The sequence below is a fragment of the Acomys minous genome, assembly GCF_964271855.1.
Source record: "Acomys minous genome assembly, chromosome: 13".
Classification (NCBI taxonomy): Eukaryota; Metazoa; Chordata; class Mammalia; order Rodentia; family Muridae; genus Acomys; species Acomys minous.
Window position 1 is genome coordinate 112748080 of NC_140495.1, and position 19641 is coordinate 112767720.

At 46.7% G+C, this 19641-nt stretch overlaps 3 protein-coding genes across 3 annotated transcripts; 1 reads left to right on the top strand and 2 right to left on the bottom strand.

Moving 5' to 3' along the window:
* The first annotated feature begins 127 nt into the window (after positions 1-127).
* On the top strand, positions 128-2149 carry LOC311581532 (uncharacterized protein ZNRD1-AS1). The gene is made up of 3 exons (XM_084753900.1): positions 128-510; positions 695-770; positions 1192-2149. Exons 1-3 carry the CDS (start codon positions 281-283, stop codon positions 1942-1944), a joined length of 1059 nt encoding a protein of 352 aa, XP_084610026.1. The 5' UTR covers positions 128-280; the 3' UTR covers positions 1945-2149.
* A 6155-nt stretch (positions 2150-8304) lies between these two features.
* LOC311581845 (patr class I histocompatibility antigen, A-126 alpha chain-like) lies at positions 8305-12821 on the bottom strand (the record flags this gene model as incomplete). The annotated part of the gene is made up of 6 exons (XM_084754363.1): positions 8305-9389; positions 10901-11014; positions 11132-11410; positions 11840-12115; positions 12351-12620; positions 12749-12821. The coding sequence occupies 6 exons, from the start codon at positions 12819-12821 to the stop codon at positions 9346-9348; spliced, it is 1056 nt and encodes a 351-aa protein (XP_084610489.1). The 3' UTR covers positions 8305-9345.
* A 4511-nt stretch (positions 12822-17332) lies between these two features.
* LOC311581550 (SRA stem-loop-interacting RNA-binding protein, mitochondrial-like) lies at positions 17333-17709 on the bottom strand. The gene has a single exon (XM_084753949.1). It carries the CDS (start codon positions 17704-17706, stop codon positions 17371-17373), a length of 336 nt encoding a protein of 111 aa, XP_084610075.1. The 5' UTR covers positions 17707-17709; the 3' UTR covers positions 17333-17370.
* Between the last annotated feature and the right edge of the window lie 1932 nt (positions 17710-19641).

A 19641-nucleotide genomic window follows, 5' to 3' on the forward strand; every position in this document is an offset into this window, starting at 1 on the left:
GGGTCCCCAAGCTGTGTGCTAGACAGCTTCGGTGGCTCAGTGCTACCTCACAATAGACTCAGGTTTGAGCAGGAATGACTCACAAAAACTTGATGGTGTTCACTTGTGGTGCCATCAGCCTGATAGACCCACCGAGGGGCCTCAGCGCTCGGTCCCAGGGTTTCAACATGGAATAATCTCTAAGTGGGTTTAGGGTGAAGGATGATTGGCAGTGTCAGTGAGTCAAGCAGAGGCCAGATGATGAAACAAGAATAGAATTTCAGAACCAAACAAAGCCAGGATGCTGTACGTGCTGATAGAGGCACAGAAGGCCTTGCTGGACAGAGTGCAGAAAGAAAAGGAGCTGGCAAAACGAGAGACTAGAGTTATCTCAGAAGACAGAAGAGGCTTGGAGACTGAGCAGTCTGGTTTGCATAGCCTCAGGCCACCCCTCACCAAAGAGCCTGTTTCTTCCCTCAGTGAGTCTCAAGAATACGATTCTGAATGGCTTGTGTCGAATCCGCAGGAGAGGTATGCTTTTAGTTCACGTCAAAGGAATGGTCTTTGTTTTACAGCACTGGAAATGCAGTGGTTTCTCCATGGAGAAATGGTGCTTGTTCTTGGTCAAAATAGTTGAGTTCTTTGAATAGGATGTTATGTGAGCAAACATGGCCTCTCCCACAGTAAAATCTACCTTCACTTTTTAATCTTCTAGACTGGCTTGGGCAAAAGCATCCAGAGACCCTAGGATTGCAGAAGGTCAACAGTCTCCACTGGAGAAAAGGATCCTGGTAAATTATCTGTATACTTTACAGTGTGGAGCTACGCAGAAAAGGAAGCTGAGGTTTAAAACCCTTCTTCCGGGTGATGCTTTGAGGCAGCAATCCTGTGCCAACAGCTTCCATTCTTGTAAATAACCCTGACAGTGACGTTTAAGCTAGTCACTCCCTGGGGATGGACACTGCACACCTTCAAAACACCCAGGCTTGCCTGGGGGCCTGGGGCGGAAGAATTAAATTGTTACTCTAAAGTAAATAACAGGTAGAGGTGTGGGTATGAGTGTGTGTGTGTCCACCTGCTTATGACCACAGAGTTCTGGGATTAAGGTTCTTGCCCAAGACTCCTTCCTTCATTAATAGTATTGGGGAAGGCAAACTGCTTTTAAATGTGTTTAAAGGAATAATTATAAAATTCTGAACCTCACTTTGACAGAGTCTTGGTGGTGTACACACAACAGCAGCAAGACACCTGGTTACTCAAAAATGCCAAGAGGCGAGGAAAGCACTCTGCAGGGATCAGGCTCGTTCTCTGGACTACTGGCTTGCAAAGGCAGAGTCCTATTATAATAAAAAAATAGTGAAAATGATGAAAAGCGAAGTCAAAGGGGGAAAAACAAAGATGAAAGTGGAAGAGGCAACCCCATCAAGCACAGAGGAACAAAAACAACATTATTTGGTGCCCGAGAGAGAGAAGAAACAAATAGAAAAGCACATTCATAGAACCGGCCAGGTCAGAGACTTTAAGAGTAAAGCCGGGAGGCAGCCGCAACTCCTCGGTGAGATAACACTTCCCAAAATTGTGCAAGAAAAGTGTGGCAGCCCGAAAGCCCAGAGAACGCAGGTAAATGAGAGGGAGCTGCTTCAGATTAAAGATCATCGAGAGCGCATGGTTCGAGGGAGGGAACTCTTAGAGCAAAGACTCAAAGAAAGAATTTTGAGAAAAAGCTACAGCCAAGTCCTGCTGCCCGAGAGGCGCCATCGCGGGAAGAAAGAGATGAGGGAGTTTGAAAGAGTGGTCGCGTACCCGCTTTTCCAGCCCTCCAGTACAAGTCGGATCAAAGTGGATATCCTCATGGAAAAGTCTCAGGGTGAAGAGGATGTGCGGACAATTATAAAACCCTGTGGGAGGAGATTCTTGGCTGTGCCACCCTTTCTGAGAACTCAAATGGGGAAAATAAAGGACTAATAAAGTTTCAGATCTTTGGTGATAAAAACCATTATTTTTTTCCTTTGGGGGTCGGGGTGGGGGTTAATACAGAGTTTCACTGTGTAGCCCTGGCTGTCCTGAAACTCACTTTGTAGACCACGCTGGCCTTGAACTCAGAGAACCACTTGCCTCTACCTCCTGAGTGCTGGGATTAAAGATGTGTACCACCACCTGGCTGAAACCATGTCTCTTATATGAACCTTTCTTTTGTGTGCTGGTTGTCTGCAGGAGCTCAGGAATGGTGCTATTTCTAGTTGACAGGTACACACACACTTATCAGACAGCCTGGGCTTGAAGGCTTCCCTAACTGCTCTTTAATTACTTTGTGTTTGCTCAAATCATCCTTTAAAAATTAGGTTATATTTATTTGTTGTGTGTTAGTTGTGTGTATTTGTGCATGCATGCCACTGGTCAAAGTGGAGGTCAGAGGACAGCGTGCGAGAGCTGGTGCCCTGACTTCTGTCACGTGTTCAGCTTAGGTCATCAGGCTGGGCAGCAAGAGCCTTGACTCACTGCCTCATCTTGCCAGCCCTGCTTATCCTTTTAAACATTGTTTCCTAGCTGGGTATGGTGGCGCACGCCTCTAATCCCAGCACTCAGGGAGACAGAGGCAGATGGATCACTGTGAGTTCGAGGTCAGCCTGGTCTACAAAGGCAGTCCAGGACGGCCAAGGCTACACAGAGAAACCCTGTCTTGGGGGGGGGGGGGCGGGGGGGAGGAACCACTGCCAACAAAACAGTTTCCTTATTTGTAAAGTAAGGACAACTTGTGGGATTTATGGAGGGATTTATGGAGTGCTATAGGCATTTGGGGACATTGTTGTGTACGGTTGTTTAGTAGATGTTAGCTCTGCATGCTGGGAAGACCTAGTTGTTCAGTAATGGTGAATAAGGAATTTTTCTCATCTGCCAGACTCTCTGGTTCCCCTGCTTCAATTTTCAAAGTTGTCTTACTAATGTCACAGTTCAGTATAATCTTACACTTTGGTAGGTAGATTGATGCCTTCACTAGAGAAATACTAACTACGCCCTAAAATTCTGACTTGTAACATACAATTTATTTATATGAAAACTTTAATTTTGAGACTCTTCCTATGTGCTAGACAGTGTGTTCATTACTGGACATTACTGGAGCAAATGGTATGCGAGACTTTTCCTGGGGGAGGCATGAACACGTGTCTACCCTCCCCAGATGAGGCGGCAATGACAGACCAAAGAAATAATCCCAGAAAGGTCCAACTTGGCAAACAAGTTATTGATGTGACTTATATGAGCACGGATGATCAAAGACAGCTCTGCGTCACCAAAAAGCCCACCATGGTGTGGTGATGACTTGTGAGAGCTGCAGGACTCAGGGTACCAGGCAGGTCAGTGTCCTCTCTCCAGTTGTCATTGCTTAAGGGAGGGTTCTTGCGAATCTTCTAAACTTCAGGAACCTCCTGGGACTCAGCATTGTGTACCTTCTGAGTCTTAATGCGCCTCCTCCTGAGAAATAGAGTGTTTAACTCAGCAGAAGCTCCTGCGCAGCCTGGAAGATTGATTCACTGTGCCACCAGGTAGCATGTGTTGAGGGTTAGTGTAAGGGTTGTGTACAGGTACAGTACAGAAGAAGGCCCTGCCTAAGTGAGCAGGAGGAAGAGGAGAAAGGAGGTTAGAGAAGGGAATGTAAGTAGACATTGAATTTTATCAACTCCTATCACGCACTTAAGCAACATCTTCCTTTAGCATAGGCTTTTGTTTCTTTGTTTCTTTGTTTTTTCAAGGTAGGCTGTCCTGGAACTTGCTTTGTAGACCGCCCTGGCCTCGAACTCACAGAAATCCACCTGCCACTGCCTCCAGAGTGCTGGGACTACAGGTGTGTGCCACCATGCCCAGCTCCATTTTTATTTTTATTTTCAAGACATGGTTTCTCTGTGTAGCCTTGGCTGTCCTGGAGTCACTTTGTAGACCAGGCTGGCCTCGAACTCACAGCGATCCGCCTGCCTCTGCCTCCCAAGTGCTGGGATTAAAGGTGTGCGCCACCAGGCTCCTTTAGTATAGGTTTAACTCCAGGGTTAAGCAAATCCAGCCTTTCAGACACATGTCTTCAGAACTCATTGAAAACCATGAAATAGAAATTATGAATTTAGTGAGAATTTATTCACCAAGGTGAATGCAATTATTATGTCCCCATTTAATTCATTCTTCTCTGCCCCCACCCCCATCTCTCTCTGTGTGTCTCTCTCCCTCTTTCATCCCCCTCTGTCTGCCTGTCTGTCTGTCTGTCTGTCTGTCTGTCTCTCTCTCTCTCTCCTTTCTTTTAAGACAGGATTTCTCTGTTATTTAGCCCTGGCTGTCCTAGAACTCATAGTGTAGACCAAGGTAACCTCGAACTCACAAGAGATCTACCGCCTGCCTTTGCCTCCAGAGGGCTAGGATTAAAGGCATGTGCATTACACCTGTTCATTTTCCTTTTTAAAAAATTATTTTATGCATATGGGTGTTTTGTGTGCATGAGTTGTGAGCCACCACGCAGGTGCTGGGAACTTTGATCTTCTGGAAGAGTAACCAGTGCTCTCAGTCACTGAGCCATCTCCCCAGCCTCTCAGTCACTGAGCCATCTCCCCAGCCTCAGTGTATGTGTGTGTGTGCGTGTGTGTGTGTGTGCGTGTGCGTGTGTGTGTGTGTGCGTGTGCGTGTGTGTGTGTGTGTGTGTGTGTGTGTGTGTAACTAGTACTCTCAGTCACTGAGCCATCTCCCCAGCCTCAGTGTATGTGTGTGTGCGTGTGTGCGTGCGTGTGTGTGCGCGCGCGTGCGTGCGTGTGTGTGTGTGTGTGTGTGTGTGCGTGCGTGTGTGTGGACAGCATGTGGGAGACAGATTGAACTCAACTCTCCAATCTTGGCAGGAAATGCTTTTACCTGTTGAGTCAGCTCACCAGTTCATTTTCTTAGTACCAAAAGCTGAGGAGGTAGAAATTCATAGTTTCTGAGAGGAGAACCAGACAAATAAAACCTCTGTGTCCTAAGGTTGTATGCTAAGTGTATGATGCTTCTGATACCCAGGTCTGCACTGGCTGAAGACTGCTGGCTCTGTGCTGTCCAGCTGAACTCTTGCAGTAATACAAATGTATCTCTGTTCTACAGAAGAGTAGCCACAGCCTGTGTGTAGCCACTGGCCATTCAAAACGTGGCTAGTATGCGGGAGGAAATGAATGCTTAATTTTTTTTTGACAAAGTCTCTCTAATTTGGTTGAATTTAAATTTCTACATGTGGCACTGCCCAGCATACCCAGTACAGCGTGAGTAAACATTATTCCTGTCTTCTGGGTGCTAATCCACCCATCAGCTGGTGACACTGGTCTGACGTCAGCATCACTCTAGTTTCCTTTGTAGCCCTGAGGTCCACTATTCCCGTAAAGAGACTGGAGAGTGCTCTAGACAAGGTCTTTATGGAAATGGCTGGATTTGTCTCTTGAAGCAGTGGTGTAGAGTCTCCCAGCCGCCCCCCCCCAAAAAAGCCCAGGTCCAGGCAGACTGACTCATTGCTGAGTTCTACAAGACATTTACAGATTGACTGAGAGTAATGACCCTCAAATTGTTCCATAAAATAGAGAAGGAACACCTCTAAACTCATTAAGCTATCCAAACTGAACACCGAAACTAAAAACTATAGTTTATCTGATGAACATGGATGCTAAAATTCTCAAAAATACCTAGAAACCAAGCTTAACATATATTTCTATATATCATGTTCAAGTTGGCTTCATTCTAGGGACACAAGGATAGTTCATGATACACCAATCAGTAAATGTCATACATTAGGTAGATAAACATCTCAAACTCAGAAAAGGTTTTTGCCTTTGGTTTTGGTTTTCAAGACAGGGTTTCTCTGTATAGCTCTGGCTATCCTGGAACTCGCTCTGCAGACCAGGCTGGTCTTGAACTCACAGAGATCTGCCTTTTTCTGCCTCCCCTGCACTGGGATTAAAGGCGTGCCCCACCATGACCGCCCAGCTCAGAAAAGGTTCTCAATAATGTTCAGTCTATTTCCTTGAGCCCAGAGAGAAAAATAGAATATACCTCAACCTAAAAGAGGCTTTACATGACAGAACTATAGCCTGTATTCTTACTAAGTGAAGAAAAACTCAAATGTATTTCCTGTAAGTCAGAAGGAGACAGGGTACCATTCTCTCCACTGGAGTTCAGGGTACTGATTGCAGTCTTTGCCAGAGCACTAGCGCAGGAAAAGGAAGGGTACAATCAGGCAGAAGTGAACGTATTCTGGTTTTGTTCTGTTGGTTTTTTAAAACCTCAATTATCTACTTTACATCCTGATCATAGCTTCGCCTCCCACTCTCCTCCAAGCCCCCCCCCTTAACTCCCACTCCTTCTTCCCCCTCTCAGAAAAGGGGAGACCTCCCATACTTAAGATTCCAGCAGGAGACTATTGGATCTTACAAACCATTTCAACAAAGCATTGTACAAAATCAACACAGCAAACACTCGCAGGTCTTCCATACACAAATAAGGCAACGTGCCGAGAAAGAAAATGTTAAATAAACCCATAAAAGGATGAGCAGTGGTGGCACCTGCCTATAGTCCCATAAGTTAGGTCAGGAGTCAGAGTCACCCTGAGCCTCTAGGAGACCATTTCAAAAAGCTAACATGTAGCAGTGTCCTCCTTAATCCCAGCCCCTGGTGGACGAAGGTAGGGGTGTCTGAGTTAAGGGCCAGTATGGACTACATAATGCGACTTTGGGGAGGCACAAAATAAAGATCATTCTTGCTGCCCTGCTGAGAAATGGATGTGTTTGGTGAGGAACAAGCAAGTCAGTGGGGGAAGGCATCAGGAAATCTGCCCAGTTTTCCAGGCCACAAGATGTTGGTGGTTTCTCCCAACCAACATCTACCTGTATTGTAAATGTGTAAAAAGGAAAATCAGAAGGCCAATTGTGTTTGAGATTTATTTTAAATATGGACATGACAACATTTCTTACTGAATTAAAATTTTTATAAATTTATTTAATATGTAGACAGTGCTCTGTCTGCATGGACGCCTGCAAGCCAGACGGGCATCAGATCACATCGTGGAAGGTTGTGAGCCACCATGTGGGTGCTGAGAATTGAACTCAGGACCTCTGGAAGAGTAATCAGCGCTCTTAACCTCTAAGCCATCTCTCCAGCCCCCTGAATTAAACTGAATATGAGGAGACAGGAGGACCCAGAAACTGAGAGCTGTGTAAGTTTAAGGACGAAACTGCTGTTAGTGGAGGTGGAAAAATTCAGATGAAGCAACGGGCTGGGCAGCTCAGCAGATGAGTTAGGAGATGCATGGGAGACATGTTGAGCTGAAGAAACAGGTCTAGGCTGTGATGTTAAATGGCTTTCAAACCCTTAAAAAATGACTACAATCAGCAAAGGAGTGATTGGTAAAAGGAAGGGAACCGAGATCAATTCCTGCCTGTGTGCTGGAGTGGACTACACAGTTCTGGGGCTGCGTCCAGAGGGCTATAAAACAGCCTCAGCTTTCCTGTGCACAAGAGGCCCTAAAGCAGCTCAAGATTCTCCGCCTCTTGTAGAGCTGAGGCTCTATATAGCTTGGACTGAGGCTACGGATCACAGATCACACAGCAGGAAGAACGGACGCCAGGGGCCGCCAGCCTGTATGCATCGGCCTCACAGCTTGATGCATAAGTGATTCCCAGGGCCAGCTGCGGCTGCTCACACGTGTAATCCCGGGCGGAGGCAGGAGGATTACAAGGTCAGTGTTGACTGTTGTTTGCTTTTCTCACTGCTCTGACAAAATACCTGGCAGAAGAGCCTGAGGGAAGAGGAAAGGAGAGTCCATCGCGGTGAGGACGTTCATGACTGAAGGGTCGTGTGGTGGGCACTCCACGCATCTTCCTGTGTCAGGAGGCAGAGAGTAGAGGGTGCTGGTACTCGCCAGGCTTTCTCCTCTCCGATTCAGCCTGGGCCCCCAGGGCGTGGAACGGTGAAGCACAAATCCAGGGTGAGTCTTCCCTTTCAGTTCATTCTCTCTCAGAAACACCCTCACGGACACTCATTCTAAGGATGCATCTGCTGGGAGATTCTGGACCCAGTCAAGCTCTCAGTGAAGATGACCCACCACTGCTATACCAGGAGTTCCAGGGCACCCTGGCATGCAGGGTGAAACCTTGCTTTAAGACGTTCAGCGGTAGCTGGGCTTGGTGGCGCACGCCTTTAATCCCAGTGCTCAGGGAGACAGAGGCAGAGGCAGGTGGATGTGAGTTCAAGGCTGGCCCAGTCTACAAAGCAAATCCAGGACAGTTAAGACTACACAGAGGAACCCTGTCTCGAAAAACCAAAAAATAAAAATAAAATAAAATAAAAAAGGAGGAGGAGGAGGAGAAGAAGAAGAAAAAGAAGAAGAAGAAGAAGAAGAAGAAGAAGAAGAAGAAGAAGAAGAAGAAGAAGAAGAAGAAGAAGAAGAAAAAGTTCAGCAATCTAAACAGTGGGTCATCCAAGATTTGAGGCCACTGATATCAGTGATCAGAACAGGACACATAATAGGGATGAGTTTCAAGTGGGCACTTAATTTTTTTTATAAGTAAAAGGAAGGACAGGTGTCCTGAAATATCGTATTAAGAGACACCTTATTTCCACACCCATGGAGTAGATAGAAGGGTTTATGAAACAGTTCATGTAACAAAAAGTCTGTGAACACCTGAGGGTTCCCTAGAATGAATTAGTGCCTCATACACAAATAGTAGAGTCCAAATTAATTTTTAAATATAAAGGAATTTTACATGTGAAATTGAGCTTAATAAACCACAGTTATGAACGGAACCCACAAATGCATCAACATTAAGGTCCCATAAAGGAGCCACTTACTAGTCTGGAGCTGGTCACTGTGCTCCCCAGGAAACTCAATATGGCAATGCCAAATGCAGGCTATGCAATTCCAAGTCTTCCTTATCCCCGGGTGCTGAATAGAGGCCCAGCATGTGGTCAATGCCCAGCTGCAGGAATGTTTGGGAACGTGATGGAAGGACTTGCTCTCTGTCTCAATCCTAGTGTCTAAAGCTGTGGGTCCTGAACCATTGGGGGGGCCACCTAAGTGTAGTAAGAATTCTGGAATTTTGGTTTCTTTAGTTTTAAAGAAACATTATTGGGGGCTGGAGAGACGGCTCAGCGGTTTGTAGAGAGCAAGTAGGTCAGTGCAGGAAGGAATCAGAAAGTTGTGTATGGATGTTAGTTGCTTCCTTAATTTTCCATTTTTGTTCAGTCGGGCACCCTGGCCATGGATGATGCCAACCAAATCCCCTCTTTAGTTCGTCCTGTCTGGAATCACACTCGCAGACGCGTCTCCTATGAGATCCTAAATCCAGTCAAGTGGACGCTGACATTTCACCATCACAGCTACGCAGTGAGTTCAAAGCCTGCCTGGGGTACAGTGTGAGATCCTGTGTGAAAAAACAAAAACAAAGTGAGTCCTTGCTCTATGATCCATCACCTAAACTATGGGTCTGGGAAGAGGGTTAGGGTTAGTTTAGAATACAATTTGTGTTATTGATCAGTGATGAGCGCAGGGCACAAGGTGAAGGGCCTTAGACAGGCATTTTAATATTTTTTTTTTTGGTTTTTTTTTAGACAGTATTTCTCTGTGTTAGCCTTGGCTGTCCTGGAACTCACTTTGTAGACCAGGCTGGCCTCGAACTCACAGCGATCCGCCTGCCTCTGCCTCCCGAGTGCTGGGATTAAAGGCGTGCGCCACCACACCCGGCTAAGAATTTTTAAGACACGGTAAAAGTACAACACATGAGGTCAGTTACGCATACTCATGCGGACATTGCTTTCTCTCCCGTGGGGTGTAGGCTCAGATGGAAGATTTAGGAAGCGGTTTTTCACAACAAAGGTCTCTGAATGGTTGTTATCTGAAAAATTTCTGAACTGGTTTCTCACTCCTTAGTAGAAATAATGAAATTCATATTCTTATTTAAACATAAACATTTTTGTATAAGGTATTGGTGCTTAACTGATTTAAGGAAAAGCCAAAGAGCCAAATTTAAGAAAGACACGAGAACCTGGAAACTGTATGTGGCGTCACCATCCTTGCCAAAACCTGTTCTTTGCAGTTGCAGTTTTTCCTTGTCACCTTTTGCTGAGTCAAACTCTACCATGTGGCCCTTCATCTTGTGGGGCAGAGAACTCAGCTACTCTGCCCGCAGCAATGTTTGGGAAGGTGTGGAGAGACCTGGTCTTTGCCTTCTTGCGAGACTCACATAGGGCATTCCCTCACGTGGTAAGAGAGCTAAGTGATGGGTCGCGTGGCCAGAGGGTGAAAATAGGATGAGGAAAGTCAATTCCTGGAGAAATTATCTGCACATAACTATATCGTTTTTCCATCCATGGGGAAAATGGCCAACACTGTGCAGTATTATGAGATCCTAGGAAACCACCTATGACTAGACTTTAAGCAAGTTTCTAAAGTCTGGCTACAAATGTACAGCAAGACCAGGAAACACGAGGAAACACATGGAGAGGAAGAGGACCAAATGCCCTCATGAAGCTAACCCTGTAGCTGGCCTCGCTCTGTTTCTTAACTCATAAGAACCTCCAGAATCACCCCGGCACAGCTGTGCACGCCTGTAGTCCCAGCACTCGGGAGGCAGAGGCAGCTGGATCACTGTGAGTTCGGGGCCAGCCTGGTCTACAAAAGCAGGACAGTCAAGGGTACACAGAGAAACCCTGTCTTGAAAAAAAAAATCTCCAGAATCATAATATGAAATTTCTGTCCTTTCTTTTCACAAGTGCTTTACAAAAAGCTAGTGTTAATACACACATGGCCCCAGATCGGGTAGCTATGCACGCACATTATGTGCCTCATACTAACAGAATATGAAATAGGCACATTTTACCTGGGGATTAGAATTTCCCAGGAAGAGAAAACACCTCAGACACAACCCTTCCCTACCTCGGCTTCTCCTCTTCCTCATCACAGCGGCAGCCACAGCTCCAGTGACCAAAACTCCAAGGACTATCAGGCCAGCCGTGATCCCCACGATGGGGATGGTGGGATGGGGTGTCTCTAGGAAACGAAGGAAGCCTGAAGGCCTGATGTCAGCTTTCGGCCCTGACCTTGCTCGGGTCTTTCAGCCTGGCTTTCGCTTTCTCTGCCAACAGACTCTATGCCTGTCCTCCTTACCCCATTTCAGAGTGAGAGGCTCGGGCAGCCCTTCATGGTACACACGGCATGCGTATCTCTGCTCTTCCCCAGAAGGCACCACCACAGCCGCCCACTTCTGGAAGGTTCCGTCCCCTGCAGGCCTGGTCTCCACCAGTTCCATGTCTTGAGTCAGGTCCTCCCCGTCCCTCTGCCAACTCAGGGTGATCTCCGAAGGATAGAAGCCCAGGGCCCAGCACCTCAGGGTGACATCACCTTCAGGTCTGAGGTAATGGGTGGTCAGATGTACCTTTGGGGGATCTGAGGGGGAGGAATTTGAAAACTCAGGCACTTTGTGTTCTTACTAGGATAATGGGAGCTGTACTCATGTGACCATCCTGGCAGTGCACAGAAGAACTGGGGTGGAATGGGGTGCAAACTGGGACTGCAGCCTAGATTCAGTCACCTGGAATTTCCTTGGCAAATTCTAGAATGAGGTTATACCAGCCCAAGACTCTATTTCTTCCACTGGCAAAATGGACTCGGGATCCCAACTAGACAGCGGCTGAGAGAGTCTGAATCACTGCAATCAGTCTCCAAAGACGTTGGAAACCCAGAAGCTCTCAAGCACTGCCCAAGGCCAAAGGGAGAGGCAATATTCCAGCGGATCCCATTTTCCTCTTTCCTCGGGAGACTGGGGCCCAAGTCCAAGGGTAGTTAGTGCCCCCGGCCCCCTCGGCTGCTTTGTACCTGTGCGCAGCAGCATTTCCTTTCCCGTTTCCAGGTAGCTGAGGAGGGTCTGAACACACTCCACCTCAAGGAAAGCCCCGACCGTCGCTGCCAAAACAGGATCCTTCCATCTTTGCTGGGTGATCTGAGGCGCTGAGTCAGCCACCCTCCACGTTTTCAGGTCCTCATCCAGGGCGACGTAATCCTGGCCATCGTAGGCGTGCTGACTGTACCCTCGGAGGAAGCGCCCGTCCGGCCCAACGGTGCAGCCGGTTCTGCACTGTAGCGTGTGAGAGACTGGCCGCCCCTCACTGTTAGTCTTACCTACCTGGTCCCAGCCCGAGGAATGGGATTTGGACCTAACCTGAATCTGAAACATAGTCACAGCCCTCAAGGCCCGGGTCGAGGGTCTCCACGGGTCCTGCAACCTCCAGGCTAAATCTCAGTCCCGGGGACCCCAAGAAACTAGAGCGGGTAAAGAGGGCCCGGGTGGGGGGTGGGGGGCTGTGAGTCCCGAGTCCAGGTCACTCACCGTCCTGGCTGTGGTTGTACTCGTTGCTCGCGGCCCGTAGGAGAGCTCGGGACGTTAGTACAGCGTCCTTGACTCCAAGCGTCTCTCGCTCCCATTGCTCCCGCCCGATCTGCTTCACCCACGGCGCTCTTCGCTCCAACTCCTGACTCTGCGCATCGCTGTCGAAGTGCGCAAACTGCTTCTCATCCACGTAGCCAGTGAAGATGTAGCGGGGCTCCCGGAGGCCAGGCCGGGACACGGTGACTTCTAAATAGCTTAGCGAATGTGAACCTGGGGGCGGTGTGCACCGTAAGAACGGGGGTGCCGGTGGGGGTGGGGGACAGTGGTCGTACACCCCCCCTCTGGCCATTCCCCACTCCTCCCAGATGAAACCGGTTCCTTCCAGACCCTGTACTCACCGGTTTGGATCAGAGTTGGAGCCAGGGCAGCCAAGAGCAGCAGGAGGAAATCTCGGGGAGCTGGAGTCCTCATCCTTCGTGCTTTGAAGTCCCGAGGTCCTAGTTCCTCTCTGTGGGTTTTATAGCACTGTAGGTTTGTGGGAAGAGACTGCAGTGACTCTGATTGGCTTTCTCCAGAACTCTGCCATACAGTAGGAGAAAGAACAGTTGTTTAAGGCAGAAAGACAGGGGAAGTAAGCTGGAGAAATGAAACTCGGGGCTGATGGAAACCCGCAGCCCTTGGCTTCCCCACTCTAAAGGACAAAATCTGGGACAAGAGACCCTATGGCCACCCTCTTCCTCCTGTACCTAGTGCTCTTTATCAGTGTCTCCTTGGGTCTATGTCAGTTAGAAATCCTCAGTGTTTTAGTTTTAGGATCTCTCTATGGCTTTACCAAATAGGTTCTCAGAGAGATTTTTATGTAGGTTATATCGATCAGCATTACCATAGTAAAAAAAGTAAAATACAGGCCGTGTGATGGTTTGAATAGGGATGACGCCCCACAGGCTCATATGTTTGAATGTTTAATCATCAAGAAGTGGCACTATTGGGCAGGAGAGATGGCTCAGAGGTTAAGAGCACTGTCTGTTCTTCCAAAGTCCTCAGTTCAATTCCCACAACCACATGGTGGCTCACAACCATCTGTAATGAGATCTGATGCCCTCTTCTGGCCTGCAGGTGTACATGCAGGCAGAGCACTGTATACATAATAACAAATCTTTTTTTTAAGTGGTACTACTTGAGAAGAATTAGAAGTTATGGCCTTGTTAAAGTAGGTGTGTCCTTGTTGAAGGATGTGTGTAATACATCATGTGTGATAGTAATATTATCACAGGGTGTGATTCCAGAAGGACTGGATGTTTAAAAGTATCCCCAGTTCCAAGCTGGTCCTTTAGTCCCAGCGCTCAGGAGGCAGAGGCAGGTGGATCACTGTGAGTTCGAGGCCAGCCTGGTCTACAAAGGTAGTCCAGGACAGCCAGGGCTACACAGAGAAACCCTGTCTCAAACAAAACAAAACAAAGACTATCCTAGGTTCCATAGAAAATTGGAGGCTAGCCTGGGCTACAGGGGATCCTACATCAAACAAAACCCTCCAAATTTGAAAAACTCAAAAAAAGTAGAAATCCAAAGGCAGTTTCCCTTTACTTTCTTTTCACTGTGTGTATTAATTTTATGTGGTAATGTGTTACATTAGGGTGTGTCCACTGAAGTATATAGTGTAGGTTAGACATATTTTCTTTTCACTGTGCGTATTAATTTTATGTGGTAATGTGTTACATTAGGATGTGTCCACTGAAGTATATAGTGTAGGTTAGACATATTTTCTTTTCACTGTGTGTATTAATTTTATGTGGTAATGTGTTACATTAGGGTGTGTCCACTGAAGGATATAGTGTAGGTTAGACATATTTTCTTTTCACTGTGTGTATTAATTTTATGTGGTAATGTGTTACATTAGGGTGTGTCCACTGAAGTATGTAGTGTAGGTTAGACATATTTTCCACCACCTTCCCCCTTCTCCACTATTTTTTCTGTTCTCCTTTGTTCCTTTTTATTTTCACGTCATATGTACATCATGATTTTATCTACCTATATAAAGTATAGAAATTGCAAATGAGAGAAAAGATAATTTGTGTTTCTGATACTGGCTTAATTCACTTAACATGACTGTCTTTATTTGACCATTTTCTTGCAAACTACATAAGTTGTTATTCCCTATGGCTGAAAAATTCCTGTGCGTGTGTGTGTGTATATGTGTGTATGTGTGTATATGTATATATGTCTGTGTGTATGTGAGTGTGTGTGTGTATGTGTGTGTATATGTGTGTGTACGTGTGCATGTGTGTGTATGTGTGTATATGTGTGTGTGTATGTGTGTTTGTGTATGTGTAAGTGTGTGTGTGTGTGTGTGTGTGTGTGTGTGTGTATGGAGAACAGGCATGGTATCCCATGATTATATTCCCAGTGCTCAGGAAGCAGAGTATTAATAGTGAGTATTAACTCAAATCAAGACCCGTTTGGTCAATGTAGAGAGGGAAAAAAAAAATCAACAAGTGACCCATAAAGAATGAACTTAAAGCCGGGCGTGGTGGCGCACGCCTTTAATCCCACCACTCGGGAGCCAGAGGCAGGCGGGTCGCTCTGAGTTTGAGGCCAGCCTGGTCTACAAAGTGAGTCCAGGACAGCCAAGGCTACACAGAGAAATCCTGTCTCAAAAAAAAAAAAATGAACTTAAGGAGAGGGGGTGTTTAAAGTTTCCTCTCTTTCTCCTTGAAAGAGACTTAGAATGAGAACATTACATGGAAAGAAGTAGACAGAAGTAGAGTCCTGTCTATGATTTGGGGAAATGCCTGTCCGCTTCGGGCGTGCTGTCGCTGGTATGTGTGAACTGGCCCTAGCGTCTTTGAAGTCACCCATAGGGCTGGCCCTACGATTGTCCTGATCTACTTTGCCTTGAGGTATGTCAACCTAGATTCCTCCCTCTAAACGTAATCAGAGTAGCTGGTGTAGTGGCACATACCTTTGATCCAGGCAGAGCCAAGCAGATCTCTGTGAGCTCCAAGGCCAGCCTTGTCTACAGAGTTCTAGGGCAGCCAAGTCTGTTACACAGAGAAGAAACCCTGTCTCAAAAAACAAAACAAACAAAACAGCATAAGTCAGAGAGAAATGTCGAGTTCATTTATGAGGGGATCTAAAAGGAAGGAGTGGAGAGGTCGCTCTCGCTATGGATCAGGGCACATTGTCACCGTGGAATCCAAAGAACAGTGGCACTTAAATTTTATGTAAGTCAGGTTTTATTTCTGAATCCAGTTTCCTTTTTCCTTTGTTGGCAAGATGAGACGTACATGAGAGGAAGTGGAAAGGGGAATTTACTAAAGGTTCCTTCCAAATCTTTCCTCTAAAGTCTGGTCTTTTCCCCGGCCATATCCGTGGATTCTGTGGTCAGGGCGGTGCAGCCTCAGGTGTGTGTGAAACCCAAGGTGAGGGAGGCTTCCTGCACAGCACCATTCTCTTCAGAGGGTTTAAAGTCCACACAGGCTTTCATAAAGGGGAGACTGGAGGTTTCAATGGGTATAGTAAGCGCTGTTCAATTATGAACGCCTGAATTTGGATCCACGGCATCTACATTAAAAAAAAAAAAAGAGTCATGGCAGTGTGTGTTTTTAAATCCCAGCACAGCTGAGCTAAAGATTACCCTGAGACTTTAGAAGTGTACAAGCAGAGTAGAGGTGCTGTAGGCTGACAGGAGGGAAAGCAGTCCTGTTGGGAGAGGTGTGTGGACGACTGGAGAAATAGGTTTGGGAGGTGATGTTAAATGACACTTGAGACCTTGGAGTGAGTGAAGTTACCAAGGAAGCGATCGGCTGTTGAAAAGAAAGAGAGCGAGGACTGACTCCCGGCTCCGTGCTCAGTCTTCTCCTCAGAACCTCAAGTAGACTTGCACAGCTCTGGGGCTATGTGTACAGGGCCCAGAGACCAGAGACCTGGCATGCACAGGGGTCCCCCAAACATACCAAGGTTCAGGGACTACGGTGCAGAGCTGAAATTCTCTGAACTTATTACAAAGTTGGTATAGAGGCTGCTGGCACTGCACGGCTGCCAGACTGTGGACACAGAGCCCATAGGCAGTGACTCATTCTCACTTTTGGCTTCTTTCCTGAGGCGGGGTGTGATAGCTCATGCCTCTACAACCCAACACTCCTGGAATGAGACAGAAGGACTGCTGGGACTCCAGTGTCCATCCACTTTTCTGTGTTACTTACTTTCCCCATTATTGTAACAAAAATACCTGATGCTGCAACTTAAAAGAAGAAAGATGTACTTTGTTTCACGATTTGAGAGGGTACCATCCCTCATAATAAAGTATGGCTGAGTTCATGGCTGCTGGAAGGTGTGGCCGGGATGCCTCAAATCTCAGTGGATAATGAAGCAGAAAGGATGAGGCTTCTCACCTGCTTTTTCCCTTTTCCCCCAACTCAGATGGGTCTTCCTTCCTCACAGACACACTCAGAACCGCATCTCCTGGGAGATTACAAATCCAGTCAAATTGACAAGGAAGATGAGCCGCCACAGCAGCATGGTGAGTTCCCGGCCAGCAGGGGGCGAAGTGAGTTCCAGGTCAGTGAATTCAAAGCCAGCTTGAGGGTGTGGGATGAGACTCTGGGGGTGGGGGTGAGGGGCGGGACTGTCCATTTTCAAGCATGTGTTTAATCACAGTACTCAGGAGGCAGAGGCAGGGGCAGACAGATCTCTGTGAATTAGAGGCCAGCCTAGTCTACACAGTGAGTCTTGTGGCAGAGCTACATAGTAGGGCCCTGTCTTGGAAAGAAAACAAAAAACAAAAGGGCAGGGAGTAAGTCTTGGGTTCGGTTCTTAGGTATCCAAATGATACGATGTGTCTAGACAGAGACCTGAGTATTTTTTTAACAAGATTTGTTGCCACTGATGTTAGTAGTAAGCATGCAGTTATGATGGGGGAAGGTCATATATGGGATTGTATGTGCTTCTTTTTTTTTTTTTTTTTTTTTTTTTTTTTTAAAGTCTCAGGTATGTTTATTTAATGGGTAGTACACTAATCAGCTCAGAAATCTTTTTCTTCATCAGATGTTTGAGCCCCTTGCAAACCCTTTGGTTTCTGAGCTTGAACATAGATCTTTACTCCATCAATAATATGACTTTCCTGTTGTAGTGCATTCTGAAGTTCTTCCTGTGAAGAAAACTGAACCCAACCTATGCCTTTGTGAAAGCCAGTCTCTCTGTCGAAAGGTAGAGTACACTTTTTTATATGGCCAAACTGAGCGAAATGTTGTCTCAGCTCACTCGCCGCCGCAGTCCAAGGAATTTTTCTGATAAAAGCAATCGGCCGACCAGCACGCGAACGCAGCGCCATGGCTCCCCTCACAGCGGAGGCTGCCATGTTAAACCCTGTATGTGCTTCTTAATTAATTTTTTTTTCCTGAGAAAAAAAGGGAGGGCATATATCATTAGTCCTAAGTTATCTTGTGGAGGGTTACCATTGGGTTTAGTTTCAGGTAAAAGATGCAAGGAACAATTTATACACAGGCATTTCCTGAACGGTTGCTATCTGAAAATTCCCTAGACACTAGTTTCCTCTCAATGCAAAACAATGTGGTGAGAAAAGAATTTTCAGATTCTCAGGAGGAGTAAATGTATGGTTGGATATGAATTGAACAAGATGGTGGGAGAATTTCCCAGAGGCCTTGTTGACTGTGGTCTGCTGTCATGCGGATCCTAGTGCAGGAGGCTTTGGGGCCTCCAGTCAGCGTGAGAAGAGGCAACGGGCAGCTCGGCCCTCTGGACAGATTTCCGTGGAGGGAAGAAAGTATGAGATACAGGGCTGCAGAGATGGCTCTGAGGTTACTTTTACAGAGTGCCTGAGTTCCAACCCCCGCACTGGGTGGCTCACACCTACATAGAACTCAGTTTCCAGGGGCTCAGCTCTTCTGGCCTCCGAGGGCACCTGTACTCATGTGCGTATACCCTGTCCCCCACAGAGAACATTTATACATGCCTGAAAATAAAGATGAATATAAACCCTTAAAAAAAAGAAATAGGAATTTTGAGGTTTGGTCTGAGGCTACCAAAGAGAAGCACTTCCTTATTACCTTACACAGTGACATTAAACTTAGATTTGCTGGTGAGAATTTGGAAACTAAAAAGGTATTGTGAATATCAGTGGTCCTGATGACACAGGTTATTCTTTTTTGTTTTGTTTTGTTTTGTTTTTGTTTTTTCGAGACAGGGTTTCTCTGTATAATCTTGGCTGTCCTGGACTCACTCTGTAGACCAGACTGGCCTCGAACTCTCAGCAATCCGCCTGCCTCTGCCTCCCGAGTGCTGGGATTAAAGGTGTGCGCCACCACGCCTGGCTCACAGGGTTGTTCTTAAAGGGGGGGGTGGGGGGTCAGGGCCTTGAAAGAGTCCTGGCTGTCCTAGAACTCACGATGTAGACCAGGCAGAACTGGCTCTGATCCAGAGTGCTAAGATTAAAGGCGTAGGCCACCACGCCCAGCACGACACAGGATTGTTCTTATCACAGCGATCTTACTCTGGATTCACTTCAGATTCTAGATTCTTGTCATCCCCATTAAAAACTAAAAAAAAGTCAGACGAGACACACAGAACATAGCTGAAGACTCTCAGAGGCTATTGCAGAGTAGACAACCGCCAGAGAGAGCACTGTGTCACTTTATACGTTAGTTCATACTATTTCATTAAGTAAATCTCTAAAGTTGAAAGGGTTGACGGGCCAGTGGTTCGACCCTCACAGGAGAGGTAATTAATTGTAAGTCTGTATTGATCAGAAAACCTTCTGCTATGCAGTAATCCTAAAGAATCCAGGAACCTTTAATCCCAGCCCTCGGGAGGCAGAGGCAGGTGGATCTCTGTGAGTTCAATTCCAGCCTGGCTTACAAAGGGAGTCTAGGACAGCCAGGCCTGTTACACAGAGAAGCCCTGTCTCGAAAAACTAAAAGCCAAAAACAAACAAACAAACAAACAGAATCCAGGAACCAAGCTTAGATAGTTCTCAATTAAAGGTCTTCGGGCAATTCAGATGTTACTTCTCTTCTCTCTTAGTTGCTGGTTTATTGCTGTGAAGAGTCACCATGACCCAGGCAACTTAGCAAAGAAAGCATTTAACTGGGGCCTTAAAGTTGCAGAGGGCGAGTCCGTGCCAGGTATGGTGGGAAGCCTGGCAGCCGCAGGTGGGAGGGCATGGAGCTCACGTCTGACCTGTGAGTTGGAGGCGGCTGTGGGGAAGGGACAGAGAGAGAGAAACAGAGAGAAAGGCTGGGGCTGCTGTGGGCTCTTGAAACCTTTCCCACTTCCT

Coding starts and splice junctions, on each gene's coding strand:
- LOC311581532 (XM_084753900.1), top strand. CDS start 281: ATGCTGTACGTGCTGATAGAGGCACAGAAGGCCTTGCTGGACAGAGTG. Junction 511..694: donor GTGTCGAATCCGCAGGAGAG/GTATGCTTTTAG, acceptor TTAATCTTCTAG/ACTGGCTTGGGCAAAAGCAT. Junction 771..1,191: donor CACTGGAGAAAAGGATCCTG/GTAAATTATCTG, acceptor TCACTTTGACAG/AGTCTTGGTGGTGTACACAC.
- LOC311581550 (XM_084753949.1), bottom strand. CDS start 17,706: ATGGCAGCCTCCGCTGTGAGGGGAGCCATGGCGCTGCGTTCGCGTGCT.